The sequence below is a fragment of the Rhineura floridana genome, chromosome 8 (assembly GCF_030035675.1).
Source record: "Rhineura floridana isolate rRhiFlo1 chromosome 8, rRhiFlo1.hap2, whole genome shotgun sequence".
Lineage (NCBI taxonomy): Eukaryota > Metazoa > Chordata > Lepidosauria > Squamata > Rhineuridae > Rhineura > Rhineura floridana.
Genome location: NC_084487.1, coordinates 132,963,049 through 132,989,410, shown reverse-complemented (window position 1 = coordinate 132,989,410; position 26,362 = coordinate 132,963,049). Strand labels below are relative to the sequence as shown.

General features: G+C 43.2%; 1 protein-coding gene across 1 annotated transcript in view; it reads right to left on the bottom strand.

The window, feature by feature from the left end:
• TSPAN9 (tetraspanin 9) overlaps positions 1-25,287 on the bottom strand; it is a 277,862-nt gene extending 252,575 nt beyond the window's left edge. The window contains exon 1 of the mRNA XM_061582579.1: positions 24,806-25,287. Coding sequence (XP_061438563.1) covers positions 24,806-25,168 — 363 coding nt within the window. The 5' untranslated portion in view covers positions 25,169-25,287. The remainder of the gene's footprint in view (positions 1-24,805) is intronic.
• Positions 25,288-26,362: the final 1,075 nt, after the last annotated feature.

Sequence of the window (26,362 nt, the reverse complement as noted above, 5' to 3'; positions counted from 1 at the left end):
TATTTAAACAATTTTAAAACTACATCCAAATTTCAAAATTGTAAACATTTTAAGACAGACAAAACACATATTAAAATACTAAATACTAAAATGCTAAAATGCCTGGGAGAAGAGGAAAGTTTTAACCTGGTGCCGAAAGGATAGTAATGTTGGCGCCAGGCGTGCCTCGTCAGGAAGATCATTCCACAATTTGGGGGCCACCACTGAGAAGGCCCTCTTTCTTGTTGTCATCCTCCGAGCCTCCCTCTGAGGAGGCACCCGGAGGAGGACCTTCGATGTTGAGCGCAGTGTACGGGTAGGTTCATATCGGGAGAGGCGTTCCATCAGGTAGTGTGATCCCAAGCCGTGTAAGGCTTTATAGGTTAAAACCAGCACTTTGAATTGAGCCCAGAAACATATAGGCAGCCAATGCAAGCGGGCCAGAATCGGTGTTATATGTTCGGACCACCTTGTCCGTGTCAATAGTCTGGCCGCTGCATTTTGTACAAGCTGCAGTTTCCGGACCGTCTTCAAAGGCAGCCCCACGTAGAGCGCATTGCAGTAATCTAATTTGGAGGTTACCAGAGCATGGACAACTGCAGCGAGATTTTCCCTGTCCAGATAGGGGCGCAGCTGGGCCACCAACCGAAGTTGGTAGAATGCATTCCGGGCCACCGAGGCTACCTGAGCCTCAAGTGACAGGGATGAATCAAGAACAACTCCCAGCCTGCGAACCTGCTCCTTCAGGGGGAGTGCCACCCCATCCAGAACAGGTTGAACATCCACCATCCGGTCAGAAGAACCTCCTACTAGCAGCATCTCAGTCTTGTCTGGATTAAGCCTCAGTTTATTAGCTCTCATCCAGTCCATTGTCGCATCTAGGCAACGGTTCAGCACATTGACAGCCTCACCTGAAGAAGATGAAAAGGAGAAATAGAGCTGCGTGTCATCAGCATACTGATGGCAACACACTCCAAAGCTCCTGATGACCGTACCCAACGGCTTCATGTAGATGTTAAAAAGCATGGGGGACAGAACTGACCCCTGCAGCACTCCATACTGGAGAACCCAGGGTGCCGAACAATGTTCCCCAAGCACTACCTTCTGGAGGCGACCCGCCAAGTAGGAGCAGAACCACCGCCAAGCAGTGCCTCCTACTCCCAGATCAGCGAGTCTCCCCAGAAGCATACCATGGTCGATGGTATCAAAAGATGCTGAGAGATCAAGTAGAATCTGCAGAGTCATACACCCCCTGTCTTTCTCCTGACAAAGGTCATCATACAGGGCGACCAAGGCTGTCTCCGTGCCAAAACCAGGCCTGAAACCCGACTGAAATGGATCCAGATAATCGGTCTCATCCAAGAGTGTCTGGAGCTGGCTAGCAACCACTCGTTCCAGAACCTTGCCCAGGAATGGGACATTTGCCACCAGTCTATAGTTATTAAAATCTTCTGGGTCTAGAGAAGATTTTTTCAGAAGTGGTCTCACTACCGCCTCTTTTAGGCAGCCAGGGACCACTTCCTCTCGCAGTGAGGCATTAATCACCTCCCTGGCCCAACCGGCTGTTCCATCCCTGCTAGCTTTTATTAGCCATGAGGGGCAAGGGTCCAGAACAGAAGTGGTTGCGCGCACCTGTCCAAGCACCTTGTCAACGTCCTCGAGCTGCACCAACTGAAATTCATCCAAACAATCAGGACAAGGCTGTGCTCTGGATACCTCCTGTGATTCAACTGCTATAACATTGGAGTCCAAGTCCTGGCGAATGCAAATGATCTTTTTCTGGAAGTGCTTAGCAAATTCGTTACAGCGGGCCTCAGACGGTTCTACCGTGTCCCTAGGGCCAGAGTGTAATAGCCCTCAAGCAATTCTGAAAAGCTCTGCTGGACGGCAAATGGATGATTTAATAGTAGTAGCAAAGTATTGTTTTTTTGCCACCCTCACAGCTCCTAAATACCGTTTAGTATAAGCACTTACCAGTGCATGATTGCATCCATCAGGAGTTCGCCTCCATCTGCACTCAAGCCGTCTCCTATCCTGTTTCATCGCTCTCAGCTCCAGAGTATACCATGGGGCTGTATGAGCTCTACACAGGAGAGGGCGTGCAGGAGCGATCATGTCAGCTGCCCGGGTCATTTCTGTATTCCACATTTCGACCAGGGTTTCGACAGGAGCACCAGCCTTATCAGCCGGAAAACTCCCCAGAGCCCTTTGAAAACCATCCGGATTCATTAGTCTCTGGGGGCGGACCATCTTAATAGGTCCCCCACCCTTGCAGAGGGGAAAAGTCGCTGTAAGTCTAAACCTCAGCAGGCGGTGATCTGTCCATGACAAAGGGACTGATGTAAAACTCCCCACCTTCAGATCACCATCTCCATGTCCAGTTGCGAAAACCAAATCTAGAGTATGCCCTGCCACATGTGTTGGGCCAATAACATATTGGGACAGCCCCATGGTTGTCATGGAGACCATGAAGTCCTGAGCCGCCCCAGATAAGGTGGTCTCGGCATGAATGTTGACATCCCCCAGCACCAAGAGTCTGGGGGATCTCAGCAGTACATCCGAGACCATCTCTGTCAGCTCAGTTAGGGAGTCTGTTGGGCAGCGGGGTGGGCGGTACACCAACAGAATCCCCAATCTGTTCCGCTGACCCAACACAAGGTGCAAACACTCCAGACCAGTAGTCACATGGACAGGATGCCTGGAGAGGGAGATAGAACTCCTATAGACCACAGCGACCCCCCCTCCCCGACCCTCAGGTCTACCCTGATGCTGGACCAAGTATCCCGGTGGGCACAGCTGGGAGAGACTAACTCCTCCCTGCTCGCCCACCCAGGTCTCAGTTATACATGCCAGATTGGCTGCCTCATCCACAATTAAATCGAGATATAAATGCTATAATAAATAAATAAACACATTTCAGCTGCAGTATGTGGACCCCAGCCTCAACCAACCTGCTGAGCTTTTTAATAATAATAATAATAACAACAACAACAATAATAATACCCAGTGCCTGCAGGAGGGACTACAACTCCCATCAGTCTCAGACAACATAGCCAATTATCAGGGAAGATGGAAATTGTAATCCAACAACATCCGGAGGGCACCATGTTGGCTATCCCTGGTGTGTAAGGCCCAAAAAGTAACTTTTGTGCTTTGTTGAAATGCATACAAGAACATAAGAGGAGCCTGCTGGATCAGGCCAGTGGCCCGTCTAGTCCATTATCTTCTTCTCACAGCAGCCCCTAAAAGGAAGCGCACAAGCAGGACCTGAGTGCACGAGCAGCACTCTCCTCACTTGTATTCCCAGCAACTGATATTCAGAAGCATCCTGTCTCTGACAGTGGAAGTAGAACATAGCCATCATTGCTAGGTGCCGCTGATGGCTGTATCCTCCATGGATTTGTCTAATCCTCTTTTAAAGCCATCCAAGTTGGTGCCCAACACTGCTTCTTGTGAGAGCAAATTCCATAGTTTCACTATATGCTGTGCAAGAAGTAAGACCACATTTTTAATTGCAGGAGAAGGGATAACATTTATTCTGGTGGATTACTTTTGATATGTTACATATTTATTATCATCATAGTCATCTTCAAATCCCACCTCAATTCATTGTACATTTTATTCTCACAACAACCCTGCAAGATAGTAGGTTAGGCTGAATGACTGGCGCCAAGCAGGGTTATTCAGTGAGCAAAAATTATGCAAAGAAGGTATCTTTTAATTGTGCTATCAGCCTGCTTTCTTGTACTCTGACTGGGGGGATCTTGCAGGATGGGGAAGAGAGAGGAGGGACACTTCACATGGCATCACATTGAAGTTGGGGGGTGGATGTGAGATTCTGTTATGTCATTATGTTAACCTTATGGATTAAAAAAAATTCTACTACCCTCCGTGTGTGTTTATTTTTAATGTTGTTTTAGGCTACTTAGCTGTGCAGCAGCCAAGACCAGTACCTTGTAGGCACTCTAGTTTTTTTAAGTAAATTTAGCGTAATTGTAGTTACTACTTTTGAGTAATGGTAACACAACCAATTCCTTTTAGAACAATTGTAATGGTAATGGTAATTTATTTCTTTTTAAAACCAATCTTCCAAGCTTTGCACAGAATTGCAGGGTTGGGGTCAGGTAGGCTAAAGCTGAGAATGGGCTGAGGATAGCCAGGGATGCTAAAAGCAACAAAAAAAGTTGTCTTCAGATACATCTACAGTAAAAGACAGAGAAAAGAAATGGTGGCACAGCTACTCAGTGAGGATGGGAAAATGATAACAGATGACAAGGAACAGGCAAACGAGCTCAATTCCTACTGTGGCTCAGTTTTCTCCCAAAAGAGGGTCTATGACCCTCCTGGGAAATGTGAAATTGAAGGGGAACGATTGCAGCTTGAGATTGATAGACAAGTGGTCAAGGAACCCCTAATCACTTTGAACAAGTTCAAATCTCCAGGGCCTAATGAATTGCATCCTACAGTACTGAAGAAACTGGCTGAAGAACTGTCGGAACCACTGCCTATGATCTTTGTAAAATAGTAGAGGACAGGTGAAGTGCCGGATGACTGAAGGAGGCTTATGTTGTCTTTATCTTCAAAAAGGGCAACAGGGAGGAACTTGGGAACTACAGATCAGTCTCTGGAGATATTCTGGAGCAGATTATAAAGCAGTCAATCTTGAAAACAATGCAGTGATTACTAGAAGCCAACACGGTTTTGTCAAGAACAAATCCTGCCATACTAATCTTATCTCATTTTTTGATTGGGTAACCTGCCTGGTAGACTGAGGGAATGCTGTGGACATAACGTATCTCGACTTTAGCAAAACTTTTGACAAAGTGGCCCATGATCATTTGATTAGCAAGCTAGCTAAATGTGAACTGGATGGAACAACTCTCAGGTGGATCCACAGCTGTCTACAGAATCATACTCAAAAAGTGCATATCGGTGGTTCCTTCTCAAACTGGGGGAAGGTAACAAGTGGGGTACCACAGGGCTTGGTCCTGGGCCCAGTGCTCTTTAACATTTTTATTAATGACTTGGATGAGGAGTTGCAGGGGATGCTTATCAAATTTGCAGATGATACAAAACTGGGAGGGATAGCTAATACCCTGGAGGACAGAAACAAAATTCAAAGGATTGATAGGCCGCAGCATTGGGCTGAAAACAACAGAATGAATATTATCAGACATAAGTGCAAAGTTCTACACCTAGGAAAAAGAAACCAAGTGCACAGTTTTAAGATGGTAAACCACACTGCATGTTTGTAGTACACTACTCAAGCAATATAATGATAAATACAATAGATAATATGCATGTAATAGGAATCTAAAAGTGATGGACAACACTGCAGGGGTGTTATAAGCAACTCAGAAGCTGACCTACAATATATTATTGTTGTTGTTGTTGTTGTTATTTAGTGCAGGACTGTCAAAAACCACTCTCTCCCAGTCACAGCCCCTTCCAGCCTGCAATATGCAAAATGTTCTCCATCTGCTTAGCTGTTTGCATTAGCAGGATTCTTGTATAAATGTTCTATACTAAACAAGTCAGTTAAAAAGAGCAAGAGTTATTCTCATTGCTACTACCTTTTGCGAGCGTTTTTGTTTATGTGTTTGTTCTAGTACACACTGCTGTCAAACCCCAGCTACATTAAAATCTTGGATTTTCCCATCAATTTATTTGGACAACTCCCACTTCTGTTCCTACAGTCATTTAAAAATAGCTTCTTAGTAAGAAACAGGAAATGGCCTCTCCAGACAATGAAATGCTTCTCTATACTCTTTTCATATTTTTGCACCTCTTCCTCCTTTTCCAGGATACTCCATTCCATACACCCTCCCATCTGTTTTTGTCATTTTTCCCCTCTCAACAATCAGTTAGCACTGTGCAGGTTCAGTGCAATTGGGCTGGGTTTTTTTCCTAGAGATTTTATTGCATTTCTGCAAACCTCAGGATCATCCCAGTCGCAGATACCTCACTCTTGTGCGTGAATAGTTGAAATTTGACTACATAAGTGATAGCACACAGAAATTTGAAACAAGTGGCTTCCTACAACAAAATGTTGCAGTGGGGAGCACTTCTGTTTAGGGTTCCAGTCACTTCTTTCCCTCTCTTCCCAGTTTTCTGTTCACACCCCCACAATTAATTAGCATTCCATACTCACTGACCATGCTCAGCCATCATTGGGCTGTTTTAGGGAAGACTGAGGGTGGATACTGTGGTGCATGATCCCAGGACAGCCACATTAACATTTTATATTTCTCAACTGATTTCTATGGGGACTTCCAGCCCCCTCCTTCCTCTTCCCCCCGCCAAAAAAATACTTCTTTTAAAAACTCCTGTAAACCTTGAGGTTACCATGAGCCTGCCAATACCTACATCATATCTTGGAAGTGTTGCTGTTTTGGCTATATAAATTATAATACCCAAAGACTTGAATGAGAATCAGAACATAGAATGACTATCACAAATCTCCCTGTATAAATATAAAAGAGACAAACCTCTCCCACAACACACACATGCACAGGTTTTGTAAACTTCTCCACTTCTTCCTCTGGCCACTAATCTTATTCATGTAATTATTTCTAAATTACATTTAAACATTTTCCAGTTGGAAAAGCAATACAGGCCCCAACAAACAGGAGCTTATTTACACTGGCTGGGTTCCCTGAACCTGACCCCACAACCACTGGTTGTAGATGGCTGGTACCAGCCAACTCTAAGTCACAGTCCCTGGACAAACATCTATTGTTAAAATAATAATGTAAGTCAGTCCACTGTTCTCAGTTGCTATCAAAGGAAACACTCATACAGAAATATAAAAGCAGGAAGCATAACTGAAAATGCATTAAAATTTGGCATAAGTATGTGCTGACTGGGATCTTCATCGAAAAGGCACCAATCTATAAACAATGCATAGCATTTTAATCTTCCTATAGTTACAAAAAGCACTTTACTAATCTGATATTGGAGCAGGGGGAAATCCCAATTAAACCAACTTTTGTTGTTTTTTAAAATATATATTTGTCAATAACTGAATATTTTCATACATATATGAAATTGTAATAGATGCCAATAAGATCTCCTCTTTTTGAAGTCATGGCCCATTCTCTGATAGGAGCTATCATCTCAGTGTCCTTCGGTCAAGTTGGTAAGGCTGACATCTGAAAATGTCTGCAGACCTTTATCAGACCCAGAGCTTTACCAGACCCTTCTCATGTTGACGAGGGATGGGAAACTGGATCTGATTGGTGGGCCAGATCATTATCTACCCCACTCACCATGGGTCAATTTTGACAGGTGATCATGAAGGTGGCATGAATGATGCGATCCCACAACCACCAGGCTCTGGTGGAATTGAACATCTTGGTTCCCCAAAACCCAAACATAAATTACATCTTGTGTGACTTCTGGCACCTAGAAATGTTAAAGCTAACAGCCCTCTTCACATCCAGCATGTACCACTCCCTTTCCTTGGTCCAAGGGATTGGGACAAAAATAAAAAGAGAGGGCCATTTCCTCTCACCTATGGAATAGAGGAATAGCTTAACAGATCAAAAGTAGCTCTTGTCATAGCACCACTATATTCCTATGGAGAGTCCACAATTCTTTTTTGATATATAACACATTAAGCTCAGCAACCCAACACGCCAAGTGGTCTCTACCACGAACACCATCTTGATAGACAAATACCCGAGGCAAAAGCAGCCAGAGACTCAATTAAGAGGCTTCTAAGAGCAAACAAGACAATATATAAATCCCTGCGAACTGTGGTCTGGTTCAAAAGAACAGTCCCTTTGAGGAATGTGACCATCTGTATTTTATATCGAGTGATTTTACTGATTTATTGTATTATTGTACTATTGTATGTTGTACACCGCCCAGGGAACCATTGGTTATGGGTGGTTTATAAATGAAACTAAATAAATAAAATAAATAAATATGAGGGTGCCAGATATGGTAACCATCTACACTAACTCAGCCCCTCTTGAAGGAATTCCAGAACTGATGGAGCAGAAACCTGCAAAAGATCTATAGGGTTCCATCCATTCCAGCAGGCAAAAGATTCACACGCATCATTAATACGATTTGATGATTTTATACAAGTGGAAAGGACGTTTTGTTATCTCTGATGTGTAGCCCACATCTTAGAGCTATAACTGCTCGAGCTCCAGGCTTTAAATTGGAGACGTTCTGGCTGAAGAGGAGGAATAGAAGATAATTTTGCCTCTTGTCAGAAAGCAGTTTCATGTCTTTTCTGCTAGCTGCCAGAAGGGCTCTCCCTTTTCTTCTGATCCTCCTGCAGCTCCAGCTCAGGGACCTTACGGAACAATTCAGGAAGACACAGGTTAACCGTTGTATGTCCTGATAACTAGATCAAACTCTAGGAGTGGGATCTGTGCATACGTCTCCATTTACTACTGGAGCAACTGTGCTGCCTCGATTTAGGTTTATTTCAGTACTTAGCCTCAAGCCCTATAAGGCATTCTTAAATTATATCCATGAAGGAAACATGTGGAATGTGTACTAAGCATGTCCCCTCCACACCTGACCTTCCTGCATTGACCATTGGTGGCAGTGCATTGATAATAATGTACATTATTATAATCCTCCTCCCCGATTGTTCAGGGTTCCCAATCATAGGAAAGGCTGTAAGTAAATTCAGGTAAAGGCATTTACAGTCCCCCTTTGGGCCTTCCCACTGAATGTGGAATGGTTGAAAAGGAGGGGGTGAGGCCAGCACATACCCCATCACCACAGATAGCATTTAGGAACACTTGCCCTTTTTTGCATCTGTTACCTCTTCACCGATAACGCAGCCAATTCAAAGACCTCTGTGGTGATAACTCTCCCAGGACCACCACAGGAAACTGATCTTAACAAAAAACCAGGCTCAGAAGAAGAGGTATACTCCATCCATACTACTCTAACCCCTGGAATGTTGATGACAATGCTGCTAGTCCCGGCTGCACAGAGCCCCACTTGTCTCTGCTCCCATCTCCTCCTGCACAACAACAACAGTGTATGAGATGCAGGCACAATGAGAGAGGACTAGATCGGGAAAAGTCTGTCCTCCCGAGTCTCAGGTGGGTACAGACCCCTCGGCCTCTCTCCCTGTTTACCAGCCCTAAGGTTAAGAGAAGTTGCTGAGCACTGCTCCTTGTCTTTAGCATATAACTGGAAAAACAAGAGAATACAAGGAGGAGATCTAGGGAACCCCGTTCCCATCTGCCAGAAGGTCCGCAACACAGGTGCCCCAATCTGGGATGTGGAAAAAGGAGGCAGGGAGAGCAGAAGATTCTGGGTGGTGTTTTTTTTAAGCGTAAATTTTATTACGTAAGATTTTCATTGTATAACAAATTTTATATTACAGAAGAAAAACAGGAAAAAAAACAGAAGAAATTCCCAAAATTATACAAAAGGTAACATAGAAAAGAGAAAGTTATTCACCATCAAATGGAAATAAGAGAAAGCTAGTATTGGTGTCATTTCCAGTCAAAGGTCAAAGACTAACCCATTCCTGAACCTCCAGAAAGAAAGAGTTACTAGTTACAAGATACTAGCTCTCTTCAGCGATTATGACTCCTTGTGTTGTTCAACATGGGAGTAGGGACAGCGGCATACCCCCCACCCCACCCCCAGCATCCGCATGGACAGCACAACCATCTTTAGTGACTCATGCAGCACTGCTCTCCTTGGTATCAGTGGGGAAATCTTGTGCTATGGGTGGGGGGAATTCCCAGTCATTTATTCCACTCCCCCACCATGATTCACTGCAGACTCCCAACGTCGCATATTCAAACATGTTTTCTCAAAGAATCTTTGCTAATCTCATCAGTGATAACTGGCATTGTGGGAATCACTTCAAATGAAAACACAGCCTTTCAGTCAAAATTATCCACACCTGGGAAGAAGCAGAGAAATTGTGTGGGGTTTTCTTTTCAAACTAGCTCTTTTGATATTGGTGCCTCCAAAACCATCTTTTATACAGAGGACAAATGGTATCTGTCCAAATATACATGCACATTCAGTGGCAGTTCAAGATGGAAAGTGTTAGAGTAAGCTGTGCTTTACATATCTGGTTTTCTTATGTCAGTGATGTGCTGTGAGTAGCATTCTTGAGGTGAATCAGGACTTGGGAACCAGGAGCTGTGAGACAGGTCAGTGGTCAGGATTGAAGGACAAAAACAGGAAGCAAGACTAAAGAACTTAACACAACACAGCCAGTTTTAATCTGCAAGATGGTTCAAATCCAAGATCATCAAGGTTGTCTGAACCTCGAACACCAATTTCAGGCCCAAAACAAGTATTGATAACTTATCAGGCTTTTTAAATAGGGTTACTTGCATCTCACATCAAAAGCCTGCAGGAGGGTTCCTCCTACTCCCAGGAAAGAGACTGTGTTGAATTTGAAACAGAAAAAATAATGTTGCTTCTGATAATACAGGCATCAGGACACATCATATTTCAATTCTTTGGGCTCAAAACACTTTACAAATTGTGAGCATATTGTGTAATGCGCCCTAACTGTTTTTTCTAGCACATAATTTCCTTGTGCTGGTTATATTGATTCCTTGTGCAACTCACCCAGTAGTCCAAGGCCTTTGTGGGAGGTTTTCATAAATATGTGCGTCATCAGCTGGTTCTAGGAACCTTTGTTCCTTCTATCCTCAGAGAGGAATGGATCATATATAGGTCTCAAGAATTTGCAGCTGTTTCTGTATCTGGGCAGTTGGGAATACTGACTGCAGCGGGATGTTCTGATAAGTTTAGTAAGCCAAGATATGTATCATGCACCTTTTTGGCTGTCCTTCCTATAATTGGTTTGATTTATGTCCACATAAACAGGGTGGTTTATAACAGATGCTATTGGAGGTCACTGATTCATAGGTTCACCATACGTTGTAATCAACTTGAAGGCACATAAACATATTTCAGCTAGACTGCTGGACTGTAGGTAATACATGCCATTGGTCAAGTGAGTAGACCCCTACTCTTCTGCAAACATTTGGAATTCTGCCAACATGTACCGAGGCCTATTGTCTGAGATTAACTCACTGTTAATGCAGTGCCTGCCAAATATAGCCTTGGTGTGATATATAACAGTGCTTGAAAGCATGTTTTGTGAAACCATGCATCACCTCCACGTAGCCACTTGTGAGCCTGGGAGATACTCTGCTCCAGGGCTACCTATATGGTTTTAAAATGGTTTCAGTATGGTTTCCTTTGCAAGCAAAACAGGGAGACTAAAAGTATCATGAGAAAGATGTCAAATGGATTAATCAGTGGAGGTGATATCACAGATGATGTGCACAGAGCATAGCTTAAACAATGCAATCCAATCAAGCCAACATTACAATAGGGTGTCCTCCAGAGATGGGATTGCTAATCAAGAGTCTAAATTTAATTATTACAGCCAAAAGAATTGCAAAATGTCAACTAGCCTCCACAAAAGAAACAAAGAATATCCTGTCATGGCAGCCCCCCCACAATCTTGTCAAGTACTGGCTATAGGAAAAAGCAAGACTGCCCAGGAATAATGCCTTCCTATATCTAATCAATTTTGGATTTTGTTTTGAGGATTTTGTTTAGGTAGGTATATCATTAGGACATCATAGCTAAGTTGTCTCCATTGCTGATTTCAATCCATTTGCTGCTGAATCACTCTTTGCTGAAATCATTTTGCTGCCTGACTAGCTAAGCTCCTACATGCTGTCTGACACCTATGTTTTCTACCCCTGCTTTCCTTCACTGCTTCTGTCTCCTGCTCTTCCAAATCCCTGCTTGCTGAAGCAGAGATCATTGTTCCAGCTGCTCAAAAGTCCTTGTCAGGGCTACCTGTTGCTGCCTTCATTTCCTCTGGAATCCTCTAGACACCTGCTTGCTGAAGTGGAGATCCTTGTTCTAGCTGCTTCAGGGCTCCTTCTTGCCAACTTTCCCCAAAGTTCCTGTATCCCCCAAGAGTTTCAACACACCCCAGTTCTACTTCTCTAGGACTGCCCATTGGGGTTGGAAAAAATATTTTTTACTCCTTATCCCATCTTCTGGTGGTTTTGTCTACAAATTGTTGCCTCCACCTCTGTTTCCTCTTCCTGACTTTGAGTGTATGTCATGACTGTGTTTGAGAAGTATTTTGGTCCTTCAATAACCCAGCCTTCCACTAAATTCATGGCAGCTACTATGAATAACAGAGGCCTAGTCTGCAACATGAACCCAGAAACAACGAGCAGACTAGTGTGACTCTTCAAGTGGTACTGAGCATACCTTTTCTCCAGAATCCAACATTGCCTTACACTTACCCCTCCTCCAGTTACTCACCCTTCCAGGGCTGGCACCAAGCATGATTGGGCCCTTGGACACCAGCTTGCCCCCGGCCCGCAGCACCTGCCCACATGCCCCACCTACCTCTCCCGTCACCTCATGTGAATGCTGCGTGCACATGTCTGCCATCAACCAAGATGACGTCGGGGGCTTCCCTAAGGAGCTGATGTCCCCACTGCCATCTTGGCATGCATGCGCATATGGCATTCACAGCAATGGGAGAGGTAGGTGAGGCGTGCATACTGGCTTATTGAAGCCCACGCAGTCTGTTTGGGGGGTGCCGGGGAATTCCCCCTCTGCAATCTGTGGCAGGGTCAGGAGTTGATGCTGCAGCAGATCAGAAAACAGGAGAGCCATCCTCCCACCCTAAGGGAGGGTCCTTCAGAGGCCCCTCAGGGCCACAGAGGCCCTCAGCCAGGGCCTGACCTGACTGTCCTCTGGCGCTGGCCCTGCATCCTTCCTCCATCTCCTCTTATGCCTTGTGCTTGCTCCTTCTTGCATGTATGTCATGCTTAAAATTATTTAGCTATCTCTTCAAAAGTAAAGAAATGTATATATTTTGGGAATCTGTTACCGATTGCCACAACAGACATGCATATTTTGCTGAGAATTGCAATATTTAATATATACTGTTTATTTTGATTGTGTGGTGTATTCAAAAAATATTATCCCCATTTTAAGACTGGTGTGAGTATAAGCGACTGGATAAATCTGCAAGATGCACTATTGCCACCATCTAAAGACCCTAATTCACAAAACTCTTAGAATGTGTGTATGTAAAACACATCTACTGAGGAGGCTTGGTAACAAACTACAATAATTGACGAAATAGATGGCACACCACTATACTCTAGATTTGTCAGGATTCTCATGGCCTCTTTCTGTCTTTGGTACTTTGCACATGTTCCACAGTTTCACACCAAATCTTTCTTCTGGTCATTCAAACTGGTCCAATACAATTTGCCCACCATTTGCAGAGTACACTTCCAACTTGATTAAAACTTTTCAGCAACTCTGGGCAAATCCACTATGAAATCACAATTTTCTCTCTTTTGAACTTCCATTTTCTTCACGATAGCTCAGCTCTGTCATTCACATAGCACTTTTGACTCATACTGGGGGTCAGTTTGTATCAGGAAACCTGTATTGTTCTATCTGCTAATTATGTCATCTCTGTGCCTATTGTCTCATAATGTCCCTTCCCTCCAGCTTTCTCCTCAGTTTAATCATCCATCCCTTGTCCTAGAGGCCACCTCCCTGCAGGCAGCTCTGTCCTTTCTCTGTGTGCCCTCACTTGGCTCATCCTCTTGGGATTTCCTAGGAGGCTGCTCCACCCTTCTTCCTCGAGCCTACTCAACCTCATGAATGCCTCTTCAGCCAATGCTGGAGTTCTTCTCCCTGTCTTCTCTCCCTGTCTCTGCTTTGTTGTTCTCCTCAGATTATTCAAGACAAGCTCAGTGTTTTTCATTTAAGAATAACTTTTTCTATTTTAAAACCACATCAGAGGGATTATAAGGAACCCAGAATTGCTTAGCAGCAGGGATCAAGGGTAAACTATGAAGGCTTGCCTACCTTCAGTCATTGCCTGAGTTTTATCCCTGGATGTTCACTGGGCAGTTTTAAGCAGTTCACTGCCTAAAACATCGAGGTGGAGCAGCCACCAAAGAATTAATACCTAGCCTCAGCTAGAACACAGCCATAAACCTATATCAGGGAACATCCCCTGGAAAACCTCATGCTTGCTGTCCACAAAGTCCACAAAGTTAGAGGATAATGTGCTGCAAGATTTCAAGTTGAATTTGCTGCAACAAAATGACATGGCTGCCTCTCCAGAAGTTCCACTCTCATTTTTCTGTTTGCAAAGGAGATGTATTGTCCCCTTAAAAAGTCCAGTCTTCACACTCCCTGCCCCACCCCATCCCTGGGACTAGGAGAAACTCTCCTACAGCTCCTTGACTTGAAAGTCTAACCAGAGATCTGCATGTAGCCCCTTTTAGTAATCATTTAGTAGTTATTATAAACATTTAGTTCAACTGAACCAAATAAGAAAACAGTAACAAAAAGCAAAAGAAATGAGTGGCCAGATGATATGAAGAAATGAAGACAAAAGGAAGAAAGAGTTCTTGAAATTTTCACCTCTACAGGATGATGTTTATATAGCACCGGGGGGGGGGGGGAGGACCTGAGGCCCAGAAGGAGGCCACACAACGGGAAGCCAAAATCAAAATTAGCCTAAGTGTGGACTTCAAACTATTGTTTCTTTTAGTCTGCTCTAATCCTATTTTGAAGGGCCATTTAAGCAGATATTAACAGAGTTCTCTCCCCCTTTAGGATGCACACCTTGACGTGGTGAGAGGGGTTGAGAGTGTTGAAGAAGCTAAGAGCAATGCCGGCAGGAGTCTAAACCAAGAGGCTAGACTCCTAGCAGGGGCACCCAAGGCGGAATGGTCAAAGCTGACACACCAGACTAAGATGCATCCAAACTCAGAGGAAGGCAATGGTAAACCACCTGTGAATATCTCTTACCATGAAAACCCCATGAACAGAGTATCCAACATGTAACATGAGATAGTGCTGGAAGATGAGACCCCCAGGTCAGAAGGCACTCACCGAGCTACTGGGGAAGAACAAAGGACAAGTACGAGTAGCACTGTGACTACTGGGTCAAAGCCAAAAGGAACCCCAGAGGCTGATGTGCACAGATGCAAAAGGAAAGTCCGGAGTTGTACGACGCACACAATAGGAACATGGAATGTGAGAAGCATGAACCACGGAAAGTTAGAAATTCTCAAGCAAGAAATGGAACGTATCAACATTACAATACTTGGCATGAGTGAATTAAAATGGAAGGGAATGGGACATTTTCATTCAGGCAACTACAAAATATTTTATGCAGGAAATGAGAAATTAAGAAGAAACGGGGTTGCTTTAATAGTGAGACGTGATATAGCAAAAGCAATTAGGAGCTACAACGCAAGATCTGAGCGAGTGATATCAATGAGATTAATTGGGAAACCTATTAAGATAACCATCATGCAAGTCTATGCTCCAATGGCAAATGCAGAAGAGGAATTGGAGAGATTTTATGCAGAAGTACAAGAGAAAATTGATCACACGCCAAAACAAGATGTGCTGATAATCATGGGGGACTGGAATGCAAAAGCAGGGAACAGAGAAGGACTAGGAATTGTGGGGAAATGGGGCTTAGGAGATAGAAATGAAGCAGGAGAAAGACTTATTGAATTCTGCGAAGCCAGTAATTTGTTTCTTGCGAACACATTTTTTGAACAACCGAAAAGAGGACTGTACACCTGGACATCACCAAATGGTCAATATAGGAATCAAATTGATTATATAATTGGCTGCAGAAGATGGAGAAGTTCCATACTTTCTGTGAAAACAAGAGCAGGAGCAGACTGCAGTAAAGATCATGAACTGGTCATTTCGAAAATCAGAGTAAAGCTAAAGAAGAACAAAACAATCATAACGCCAATATACAATTTAAAGAGTATCCCAGAAGAATATAAAGATCAAATAAGGAACAGATTTGAGGCTTTAAATTTAGTTGACAGAGAACCAGAAGAACAATGGAATGAAGTCAGAGACGTTATCAGAGAAAAATGCAAAAAGACAATACCTCTAGTTAAAAAGAGAGAAAGACCTCAATGGATGACTGAAGAAACTCTTAAAATGGTTAAAGAGAGAAGGAAAGGAAAAGCAAGAGGAGACAGAAACACAGTCAGAACCCTAAATGCAACAATACAGCGACTAGTACATAGGGACAAAGAGAACTATTACAATAGTTATTGGCTAGAAATAGAAGAGGACAAGAAAAAGGGAAGAACAAGAGCCCTATTCCAAAAGATTAGAGAAATGAAAGGGAAATTTAAACCAAGAGTAGGGATGGTGAATAATCAACAGGAGAACACACTGACTGATCGAGATGAAATAAAAGGAAGATAGAAGCAATACACTGAAGAACTCTATAAAAGAGATGACAGGATGACAGATTCATTCACAGAGGAATCATATGATGAAGAACCAGAAATTTTAGAATGTGAGGTGAAAGCTGCTCTTAAAATACTTGGAAGAAACAAATCACCAGGAACAGATGGCACACCAAGAGAGTTGCTACAAGCTACTGAGACGGAATGCCCAAATTTTGACAAAAATTAGTCAAGAAATATGGAAAACTAAACAATGGCCCACAGACTGGAAGCATTTGATATATATCCCAATTCCAAAGAAAGGGGATCCCAGGGAATGCAGTAATTATCAAACTATTGCCTTAATATCCCATGCAAGTAATGCTCAAGAGTCTACAACAAAGGCTCTTACCATATATGGAATGAGAAATGCCAGACATCCAAGCTGGATTTAGAAAGGGAAGAGGCACCAGAGATCATATCACAAACATATGTTGGATAACGCAACGGAGCAAGGAATTTCAGAAGGAAATCACCCTGTGCTTTATAGACTACAGCAAAGCCTTTGACTGTGTAGATCATGAAAAACTATGGAATGCTTGTAAAGAAATGGAGGTACCACAGCATCTGATTGTCCTGATGCGCAACCTATACGCTGCACAAGAGGCTACTGTTAAGGACAGAATATGGAGAAACCGATTTGTTCCCCACCGGAAAGAGTGTAAGACAGGGATGTATTTTATCACCCTATTTATTTAATCTACATGCAGAACATATCATACGGAAAGCAGGATTGGACCAAGATGAAGGAGGTGTGAAAATTGGAGGGAGAAATATCAATAATTTAAGATATGCAGATGATACCATACTACTAGCAGAAACCAGTAATGATTTGAAACGAATGCTGATGAAAGTTAAAGAGGAAAGCACAAAAGCAGGACTACAGCTGACCGTCAAAAAGACTAAAGTAATGACAACAGAAGATTTATGTAACTTTACAGTTGACAATGAGGACTTTTAACTTGTCAAGGATTATCAATACCTCGGCACAGTCATTAACCGAAATGGAGACAATAGTCAAGAAATCAGAAGAAGGCTAGGACTGGGGAGGGCAGCTATGAAAATGGAAACGGACTGCCTCCAAGTCGATTCTGACTTATGGCAACCCTATGAATAGGGTTTCCGTGGTAAGCGGTATTCAGAGGTGGTTTACCATTGCCTTCCTCTGAGGCTGAGAGGCAGTGACTGGCCCAAGGTCACCCAGTGAGCTTCATGGCTGTGTGGGGATTCAAACCCTGGTCTCCCAGGTTGTAGTCCAACACTCAAACTGCTATGCCACACTGGCTAGAAAAGGTCCTCAAATGCAAAGATGTATTACTGAACACTAAAGTCAGGATCATTCAGACCATGGTATTCCCGATCTCTATGTATGGATGTGAAAGTTGGGACAGTGAAAAAAGTGGATAAGAGAAAAATCAACTCATTTGAAATGTGGTGTTGGAGGAGAGCTTTGCGGATACCATGGACTGTGAAAAAGACAAATAATTGGGTGTTAGAACAAATTAAACCAGAACTGTCACTAGAAGCTAAAATGATGAAACTGAAGTTATCATACCTTGGACACATCATGAGAAGACCTGATTCACCAGAAAAGAGAAATAATGCTGGGAAAAACAGAAGGGAGTAGAAAAAAGAAAGGCCAATCAAGAGATGGATTGATTCCATAAAGGAAGCCACAGAACTGAACTCATAAGATCTGAACAGGGTGGTCCATGATAGATGCAATTGAAGGTCGCTGATTCATAGGGTCGCCATAAGTCGTACTTGAGTTGAAGGCACATAACAACAACAACAACAGAGTTCTCATTCTAGGGCACTATAGAATGAAAAACACAACTATATGGGCAACAGCTGTATAGGTTGGGTCTCTATTTCTTATTTATAAGATTTCAAACCCACTCTTCACCATATGGTCCCAGGTCAGGTTACGACAACAGAATACACAATTATAAAAATAAATGAAACTATTACAATTACAAAACACATAAAACCATTCCAAATGGAACAGAACATCACAGTCTTGATAGAAAGGAAAAGGGCAGGTATATCTGGAAACTACATGGGGTTGCAATGGAAGCAGCATATTATGGAAATTTACCTACTATGTTTTCTCCACTCATCCTCCAAGGAACAAGACCATGCTTGTTGCTCTGGAGGTCATAACAGGGTTGATATGAGGATAAATGTCTAATGGGGGGGAAAGGAGCACATATCCATACACATATGCACATACACACACAGCATTTAACATAGCAACCCTGTCAACTAGGTCAGGCTGAGAGACAGCCGCTGGGCCAAGATAATTCCCATAAACTTCATGGCTAAGAGGGCATTTTAAACAAAAGTCTTCAGGGTCCCAGTGTTACACTCAATCTATACACTAGCTAGTTTTTCTAATAAGCGTGGAAGCATGGAAAAATAGGGGATTGTGCTATAGTCACTTTTAATCAAAGAAATGTAATATTGGCACATTATGTTAGACTTGGAAAAAATCCTGTTTTATGACTGAAACACAGATTTTAAGCAAGAAAAAATATTAATGCAGATTTTCAGTATAGCCTGTCATAGCAAGTGTTCAGACATTCCTCACCCAAGGAACAACCCCTACTAGAAAGGGCTATACTTTATTCTAATCTATCACAGATTGTGGTCCCAATCCTATGCACACTTACTTGGCAGCAAGTTCCATTAAACTCAATGGGGCTTACTTTTCAATAAACTTGCAGAGAATTACGTTATAATAATGAATAATTCACTGACAGGATTCTAGTGTCTACTATTTATTATCTGCATTTCTGTAATTATGTACCCAAGGCAGTTGACAAGCACAAAACAGAATTTTCCTTATGAGCAAACACACCTACTGTAGACTGGAAAAACTTACTCCTTCCAAATATCTCTCTGTCGCACATATATTAAAGCAGTGGTGTTCAAACGCTCTTCTTGAAGCTTTTTCCACATCAGCTTGTCCACCACAGAACACCTTCATGTGCTGATTTGTGGTGGCTGGATTCCTTGAAATTTATTGTTTTATTGTTTGTGGGTTGCTAGCTTTGCTTGTTTCCTACTGTTCTTCCTTTTAACCCTGCTTTCAACTATATGCTGTACTGTTGTGCAGAAAAGGATACTCAAATTGATAAACAATTTTTTAAAAATATCTTTTCCAAGAGCGTTTCCGTTTCCTTTTCCAAGAATATTGTTTCCAAAAATACAATTTCCAAGTGTATGCACAATTCAAGCAGTGTGCTGGCCTGGTACATTTTCTTAAATAATTGGGTGTTAGAACAAATTAAACCAGAACTGTCACTAGAAGCTAAAATGATGAAACTGAGGTTATTGGACACATCATGAGAAGACATGATTCCCTAGAAAAGACAATCATGCTGGGGAAAACAGCAGGGAGCAGAAAAAGAGGAAGGCCAAACAAGAGATGGATTGATTCCATAAAGGAAGCCACAGACCTGAACTTACAAGATCTGAACAGGGTGGTTCACGACAGATGTTGTTGGAGATTGCTGATTCATAGGGTTGCCATAAGTTGTAGCCAACTTGAAGGCACATAACAACAAACATCATGGCTCCAATCCTGACTGGGACTTCCACTGGCTGCTATGTACTGTTTTAAAAATATAACCTGAAGAGTTATCTTACAATGTTAAATGTATGTTATCTGCCTTCTGTGAACATAGTCTGTGTTTGGAAGGAGCTCAGAGCCCCCTTAATTTATTCTTTCCTTGCTCTGAGGTTGAACCATAGCTAAAGAATGTTATGAAATGAATTTGAACTAGCCATCTGCATTTGTTGCACAAGATGTAGCAACCTTTAGACAAAACAGCCTGGAAAGAAATTGTGTAGTTTGACAGCCATGCAATATTACTCATGGTTACTTGGTTGGTAAAAGAGGATCCATCCATTACTTCACATGTTTTTGGTACTTAAAAAAAACCCTTGGTTATTGCCCAAATTCTAGCATACCCCGGCTTAAATTAAAGTGGGAGGGGGAGAAGACATATGAGTGTTCACCCACAAAGCCTTGTACAGTTTTGTTGCAAATAGGTAGCAATGTAGGCAAACAATATTTTTGTTTTGTTTTCAATCACTTAAATTTTGTGAAGGGGCACCAGGAATTAAAGTCTGTTTCCTCAACCATCGTTATGAATTTATTTATGTTATTTTATCACAGTTTTTTTTTAAAAAATCCACTTTAGGATTTCTTCTTAATACATAGAACAGCTAATAGTGTACTCCTATGCATAAATAATACTCAGAACAGAGCTTGGAAGATTACTTTTAAAAAGTAATAAATTACAGTTACAGTTACCTGGCCCAAAAAAGTAGTAATTACTGTTACAATTACAACCGCTCTGAAAGTAACTGATTACTTTACTTTTCCTCCAAAGTAGTCACTACAATTACATTTCAGTTACTTTTTAAAAAAGCCTACAAGGTGCTGGCCTTGGCTGCTGCACATCTAAGTAGCCTAAAACAACATTAAAAATAAACACATACAGAGGTAGTATAATAATTATTTTAATTCATAAGATAGCAATGGTGGTGGGGAGGGATCCCCTGAGATGCAAAAAAGTTAAAATACTGCAAATGCAGCACAGTAGCCAGAGAGGGTGGTGGAGGTCACTTTGTGTGCAAAGTGCAAACACAGTATTCACACACACACACGCATTGTCAACTTTCACCTCCACGGTTCTTTATCTCCATTCTGCTGCTGCCTCCTTCTCCTCCATTATCCATGTTCTTGACCTCTGGATCCTTTTTCCCTCCACTCCATTCTTCACCACTATCTGTTTTTTAAAATAATTGTTTTCTCCACTCCACCCCATCTCACTCTCTGCCTCCTCCCCCATCGCCTCCTACCCATCCACAGAGCATGAGGAAAGAGCGACACTGCACGGAAGCCCAGTTTGAGGAACATGATTTTCATCCACAAATCAGAGGAGCAGAAGACTTCCCCTGCTCCCCCCCAAGTAATGCCCAAAAGTAATTCTGGAAATGTTACAATTACGCCACAAAAGTAGTAAAATTACTCCTAGTTCTATTACAATCAAAATGTAAAGGAATTACCCACTCGTTACTCAAAAAAGTAATGAATTACAAGTAATTCGTTACTTGTGACTAGTTACTTCCAAGCTCTGACTCAGAATAAGGTCCTACTGCAGCCCAAGTGTCCTGACCTGTGTTTTCTAAGGTCACAGTTGAATAAACAGGCAGGCCAGTAACATTTTTGTTGACTAGTAACATTTGTTAACATTTCCAAGATTGTACAGTATCTAATAGATACTATGAGACTTATCTCTTTATTAGCATGGAACTAACACAGGATGAATTTTGGTAGCAGGAAGAGCTAAACTTCTGAGTATTTCTATCATGACAGTATATGGTATGAAACCAGACATTTTCCTAGGTGGATGATGGGGCAAGAAGGTTGTGCTTTTTGAAGTTCTAGGAATGAGACCATTCACTCTTTGTACATATGCATTTTGCCCTGAGAAAATGTGTTAGTAGACACACCTGTAATGAAAGATATATATATCAAGCCTTTGATTGTGTAGATCATGAAAAACTATGGAACGCTTGTAAAGAAATGGGGGTGCCACAGCATCTGATTGTCCTGATGCACAACCTATACTCTGGACAAGAGGCTACTGTAAGGACAAAATATGGAGAAACCAATTGGTTCCCATTCAGAAAGGGTGTGAGACAGGGGTGTATTTTATCACCCTACTTGTTTAATCTATACACAGAACATATCATACAGAAAACGGAATTGGATCAAGATGAAGGAAGTGTGAAAATTGGAGGAAGAAATCTCCATAGTTGAAGATATGCAGACGATACCATACTACTAGCAGAAACCAGTAATGATTTGAAACGAATGCTCTTAGTTAGAGGAAAGTACAAAAGCAGGACTACAGCTGAACATTAAGAAGACTAAAGTAATGACAACAGAAGAGTTATGTAACTTTAAAGGTGATGAGGACGCTGAACTTGTCAAGGATTATCACTACCTTGGTACAGCCATTAACCAAAATGGATACAATAGTCAAGAAATCAGAAGAAGGCTAGGACTGGGGAGGGGCAGCTATGAGAACTAGGAAAAGTCCTCAAATGCAAAGATGTATCACTGAACACCAAAGTCAGGATCATTCAGACCATGGTATTCCCGATTTCTATGTATGAATGTGAAAGTTGGGACAGTGAAAAAAGTGGATAAGAGAAAAATCAACTCATTTGAAATGTGGTGTTGGAGGAGAGCTTTGCGCATACCATGGAATGCGAAAAAGACAAATAATTGGGTGTTAGAACAAATTAAACCACAACTGTCACTAGAAGCTAAAATGGTGAAACTGAGGTTATCACACTTTGGACACATAATGAGAAGACATGATTCAACAGAAAAGACAATAATGCTGGGAAAAACAGAAGGGAGTAGAAAAAGAGGAAGGCCAAACAAGAGATGGGTTGATTCCATAAAGGAAGCCACAGAACTGAACTTACAAGATCCGAACAGGGTGGTTCACGACAGATGCTATTGGAGGTCGCTGATTCATAGGGTTGTTATAAGTCGTAACTGACATAACACACGCACGCACGCACGCACACACCTACAGCCACAACTTTCTAGGTAGAACCATAAAATCATAGAATAGTAGAATTGAAAGGGTCCTCTAAGGCCATCAAGTCCACCCCCCTGCCCAATGTAGGAATCCAATTTAAAGTATACCTGACAGGTGCCTGTCCAGCTGCCTCTTGATTGCCTCCAGTGTTGGTGTGCCTACTAACTCCCTAGGTAATTGGTTGTATTGTTGTACCACTCTAACAGTTAGGAAGTTTTTCCTGATGTTCAGATGAAATCTCGCTTCCTGTAATTTGAGCCCATTATTCTGTGTCCTGCATTCTGGAATGATCGTGAAACAATACTCAGGACAAGGCCTAACCAGCACCAAATAGAGAGGATCTAGTATTTCACATGATTTGGAAACTATACTTCTGCTAATGCTGCCTAAAATAGCATTTGCCTTTTTTGCAGCCCCATCACACTGATGGCTCATATTAGGTTGTGATCAACAACAATTCCAAGATCCTTCTTGCTTGCAGTATTGCTGAGCCAAGTATCCCCCATCTTATAACTGTGCATTTGGTTTTTTTCCCTAGGTGTAGAATGTTGCACTTATCCCTGTTAAATTTCATTCTGCTATTTTCAGCCCAGTGCTCTAGCCTATCAGGATCACTTTGAATTTTGGACATTAATAGAATATATATTGGACATTAATTTAAAAAGTGAAAACCTGAAAAATTCTATTTATTATATTTGTGTCCCAAGTCCTTCAAGGATACCTTCATTCTTCTGGGTGAATTGCTCCAACCTGAATGCCCCTTGACAATGTGCCTTTCCAGGTACAAAATATCCTTACATTTTTATGAGGCTGTTTTTCACATTAAGCAAACAATGTTTGGAGTCAAACAGAATTCAGTGTAATTGTGTGCCTGGCCCCATCTATGTGACTGGCTCTGCTGCTTTACCTACAACTTTCTTCCAGGTGTTGCAAAGCTACAGACTACAGAATGGCCATCTGTATATTTTTATCATCCTCTTGAATCCAACAGGCGTTACAAAAATACACCCAATTTTAAGCAACTTCCCAAAACAAAGATGCTACTAAGGTTGATACACTCCCCTGAACTGTAAAAGGAGGGAGGAAAAAAGGAGATCATATCCCCTTTCCTTAGCAGGCCAAGCGGCTCTATAATACTGGACTTCCCTTCAAATATGCATTTCCTGTGAAGTGCAGTAAACTGGGATTTAAACTGATGAAACAGCAGCACAGTATCAGGGAAGCAGAGAGCAGCTCCTGCACTTCTTGCATTGGCCAAGAAACATCCAACCTACTGGGCTACTTTCTATACCCCCCTCTTTTCTTCCTGCCTGCTTCCAACTTTGAAAAGTTGGAATGTTTGGAGTTTCTGACTTTCCCCCCTTCACCTAGTCCTCCTGAGCCCTCCTCTTCCTATTAACGTCTCTCTACTTAAAACCCCACAACTACCTCATCAGGACCCTCCAAGCAAAGCCTGTCTCCATCTCTGCACATACACCCCAAATTTTGTCTCTAAACCCAGCCATCATGCGCCCCCCCCAATCCGGTAAATTAAGTCTTCTCCGCTCTATATCTCCATTTCTTTTTCTATCACGCACATCCCACCACTTCTACAGAGAGAAGTGTGAGGCCTCAATACGCCTTGGAAACTGTATCTTTCCCATAGAGCCATGGGGGAGCCGGGCTACGGCTATACAAGAGGGAAAGAGGAAACTATTGTGTAGGCGACTCTGCAGGCTCAGATCCGCTAGACTTTTCCTCTGACCGAGGTTTTGAGCCCCGGAGTTGAAAAGAGGTTCCGGTGCAAACTCCTACCTCAACTCAAGGCCTGCCCAGCCATCCTGCTGAAAATCCTTTCCCCCTCTAAAGCCGGAAAGTGCCGTAGCGGAGGAATTCTCGCCAAAGCCAATACAGACTCACCCCCTTCCCGAGCCGGTCTGATGCGAAGCAGGCGAGCCGGCGGCGGGAGAAGCCGCAAAAGGGAGGTCTCCCCACTTCGGGCTTTCTCCTTCTCCACGGGCAACGGAAACGAGGGGAGGGGCCGGCGGCGTCCGGGACTGTGAAGTGGGGAGGAGCCGGCGGAGCCCACGAGGAGACGGCAGAGCACGTCGTCTTTGCTTCTTGCGCGACCCCAAGCTCTGCTCTCCGTCTTCCTAAGAGGTTTTTCTGAGATATAGTTGGCGGTGAAAAGGCTGCCCCGTATGGCTGAGATTCCTCCCTCTGCCTAAGTTGCATTAGAAAAGGCGCTTCTTCCCACCCCGCTGCGGAGGGAAAGAGTTGCATCAAGGGCTTCGCTTTCCATCCATACCACTGACGCCCCGAGAGCGCGGAGTGACCAGACGGGCCAGCGCGTGGGGCAAAAGAGCCGCTTCAGCGGGCGAGGACTACGTCGAGGAGGGCTGCTTCCAGGGCGGTACGCTTCCTCCGTGTCCCCCGCGGGGGCTGCGGCGTAGGAGAGGGCCGTTGGGCAGAGGCCGCTCCCCCAAAGAGTAGCCGGTGCCTGCCTCGCCTTCCTTCTAGTCTGGGCGGCGCAGCAGAGGGAATGGGGCCCGGGAGGCTCCGCTCAGCGAGAACCAAGGGAAGGGAGCACACTTTACCCTTTTGCTTTCCGGTGCTCCAAACCCCCTTTTGCTCACTCCCTGGCTGGGGTGGCCTGCTGGACCCACTCATCCGCATTATGTCGCTCGCAGAAAAAAAGCGCGTGTGTGAGGAAAGGCGGCTAATGCAAGCTGCTGCTCCTGTCTCCTCTTCCCCGCTCGAAAGCTTTCGGGGTGCGCCCAGTCCGCTCTGCCCGGGCCACCCACAAAGTAAGGATGACTGAGCTCAGACACGGAGGACTCCTACTGGACATACATTTGATACATCTTGTCCCAGCTTCGATTCTGCCCCACTTTCACAAATAAATTGCAAAGGTACGCCCTTCCCTGGTTTGCTGAAAGCTGACGGTTTGACAATTACATTTCAGCCTCTTCCCAAGAACAGTGACAACTACTGGACTGAGCAGGCTAGAGACCACCACCTCCTAGGTGCGTGTGATTGCATTATAGTCTGTGATTGTGATGAGTATACCTGCTAATCGAACCCTTCCTCCTCTGGTCTTCACCACTGGTACCCAGTCAATATCTTTAGTTCCTGGCTGCATCCACTAAACAGTGCCTTAACACACACTCAAGTTGGTTACTTGTTCTCAGTTCCTTAGTTGCTTGAACATTGGAAACTAAAAAAGAAGGAAAGTTCACAGTGCCCTGGACACCAAAATAAAGTTTGTATGTCCCTGAACCCCAAACTAGATGTTGGGGTGCCCTGTATCATATACCTCTGTGAAGAAGGGACTCCCCCCTTCAAGGACAATTATAATGTTATTGAAGCAAAATTATCAGGCTTGCAAAATGCTAGTCCGTGCATGATGACATCATACAATCATAATAAATAAGTAACTGGGGTGCCTACCCCAAAATATACTTTGGGCCAGGACAA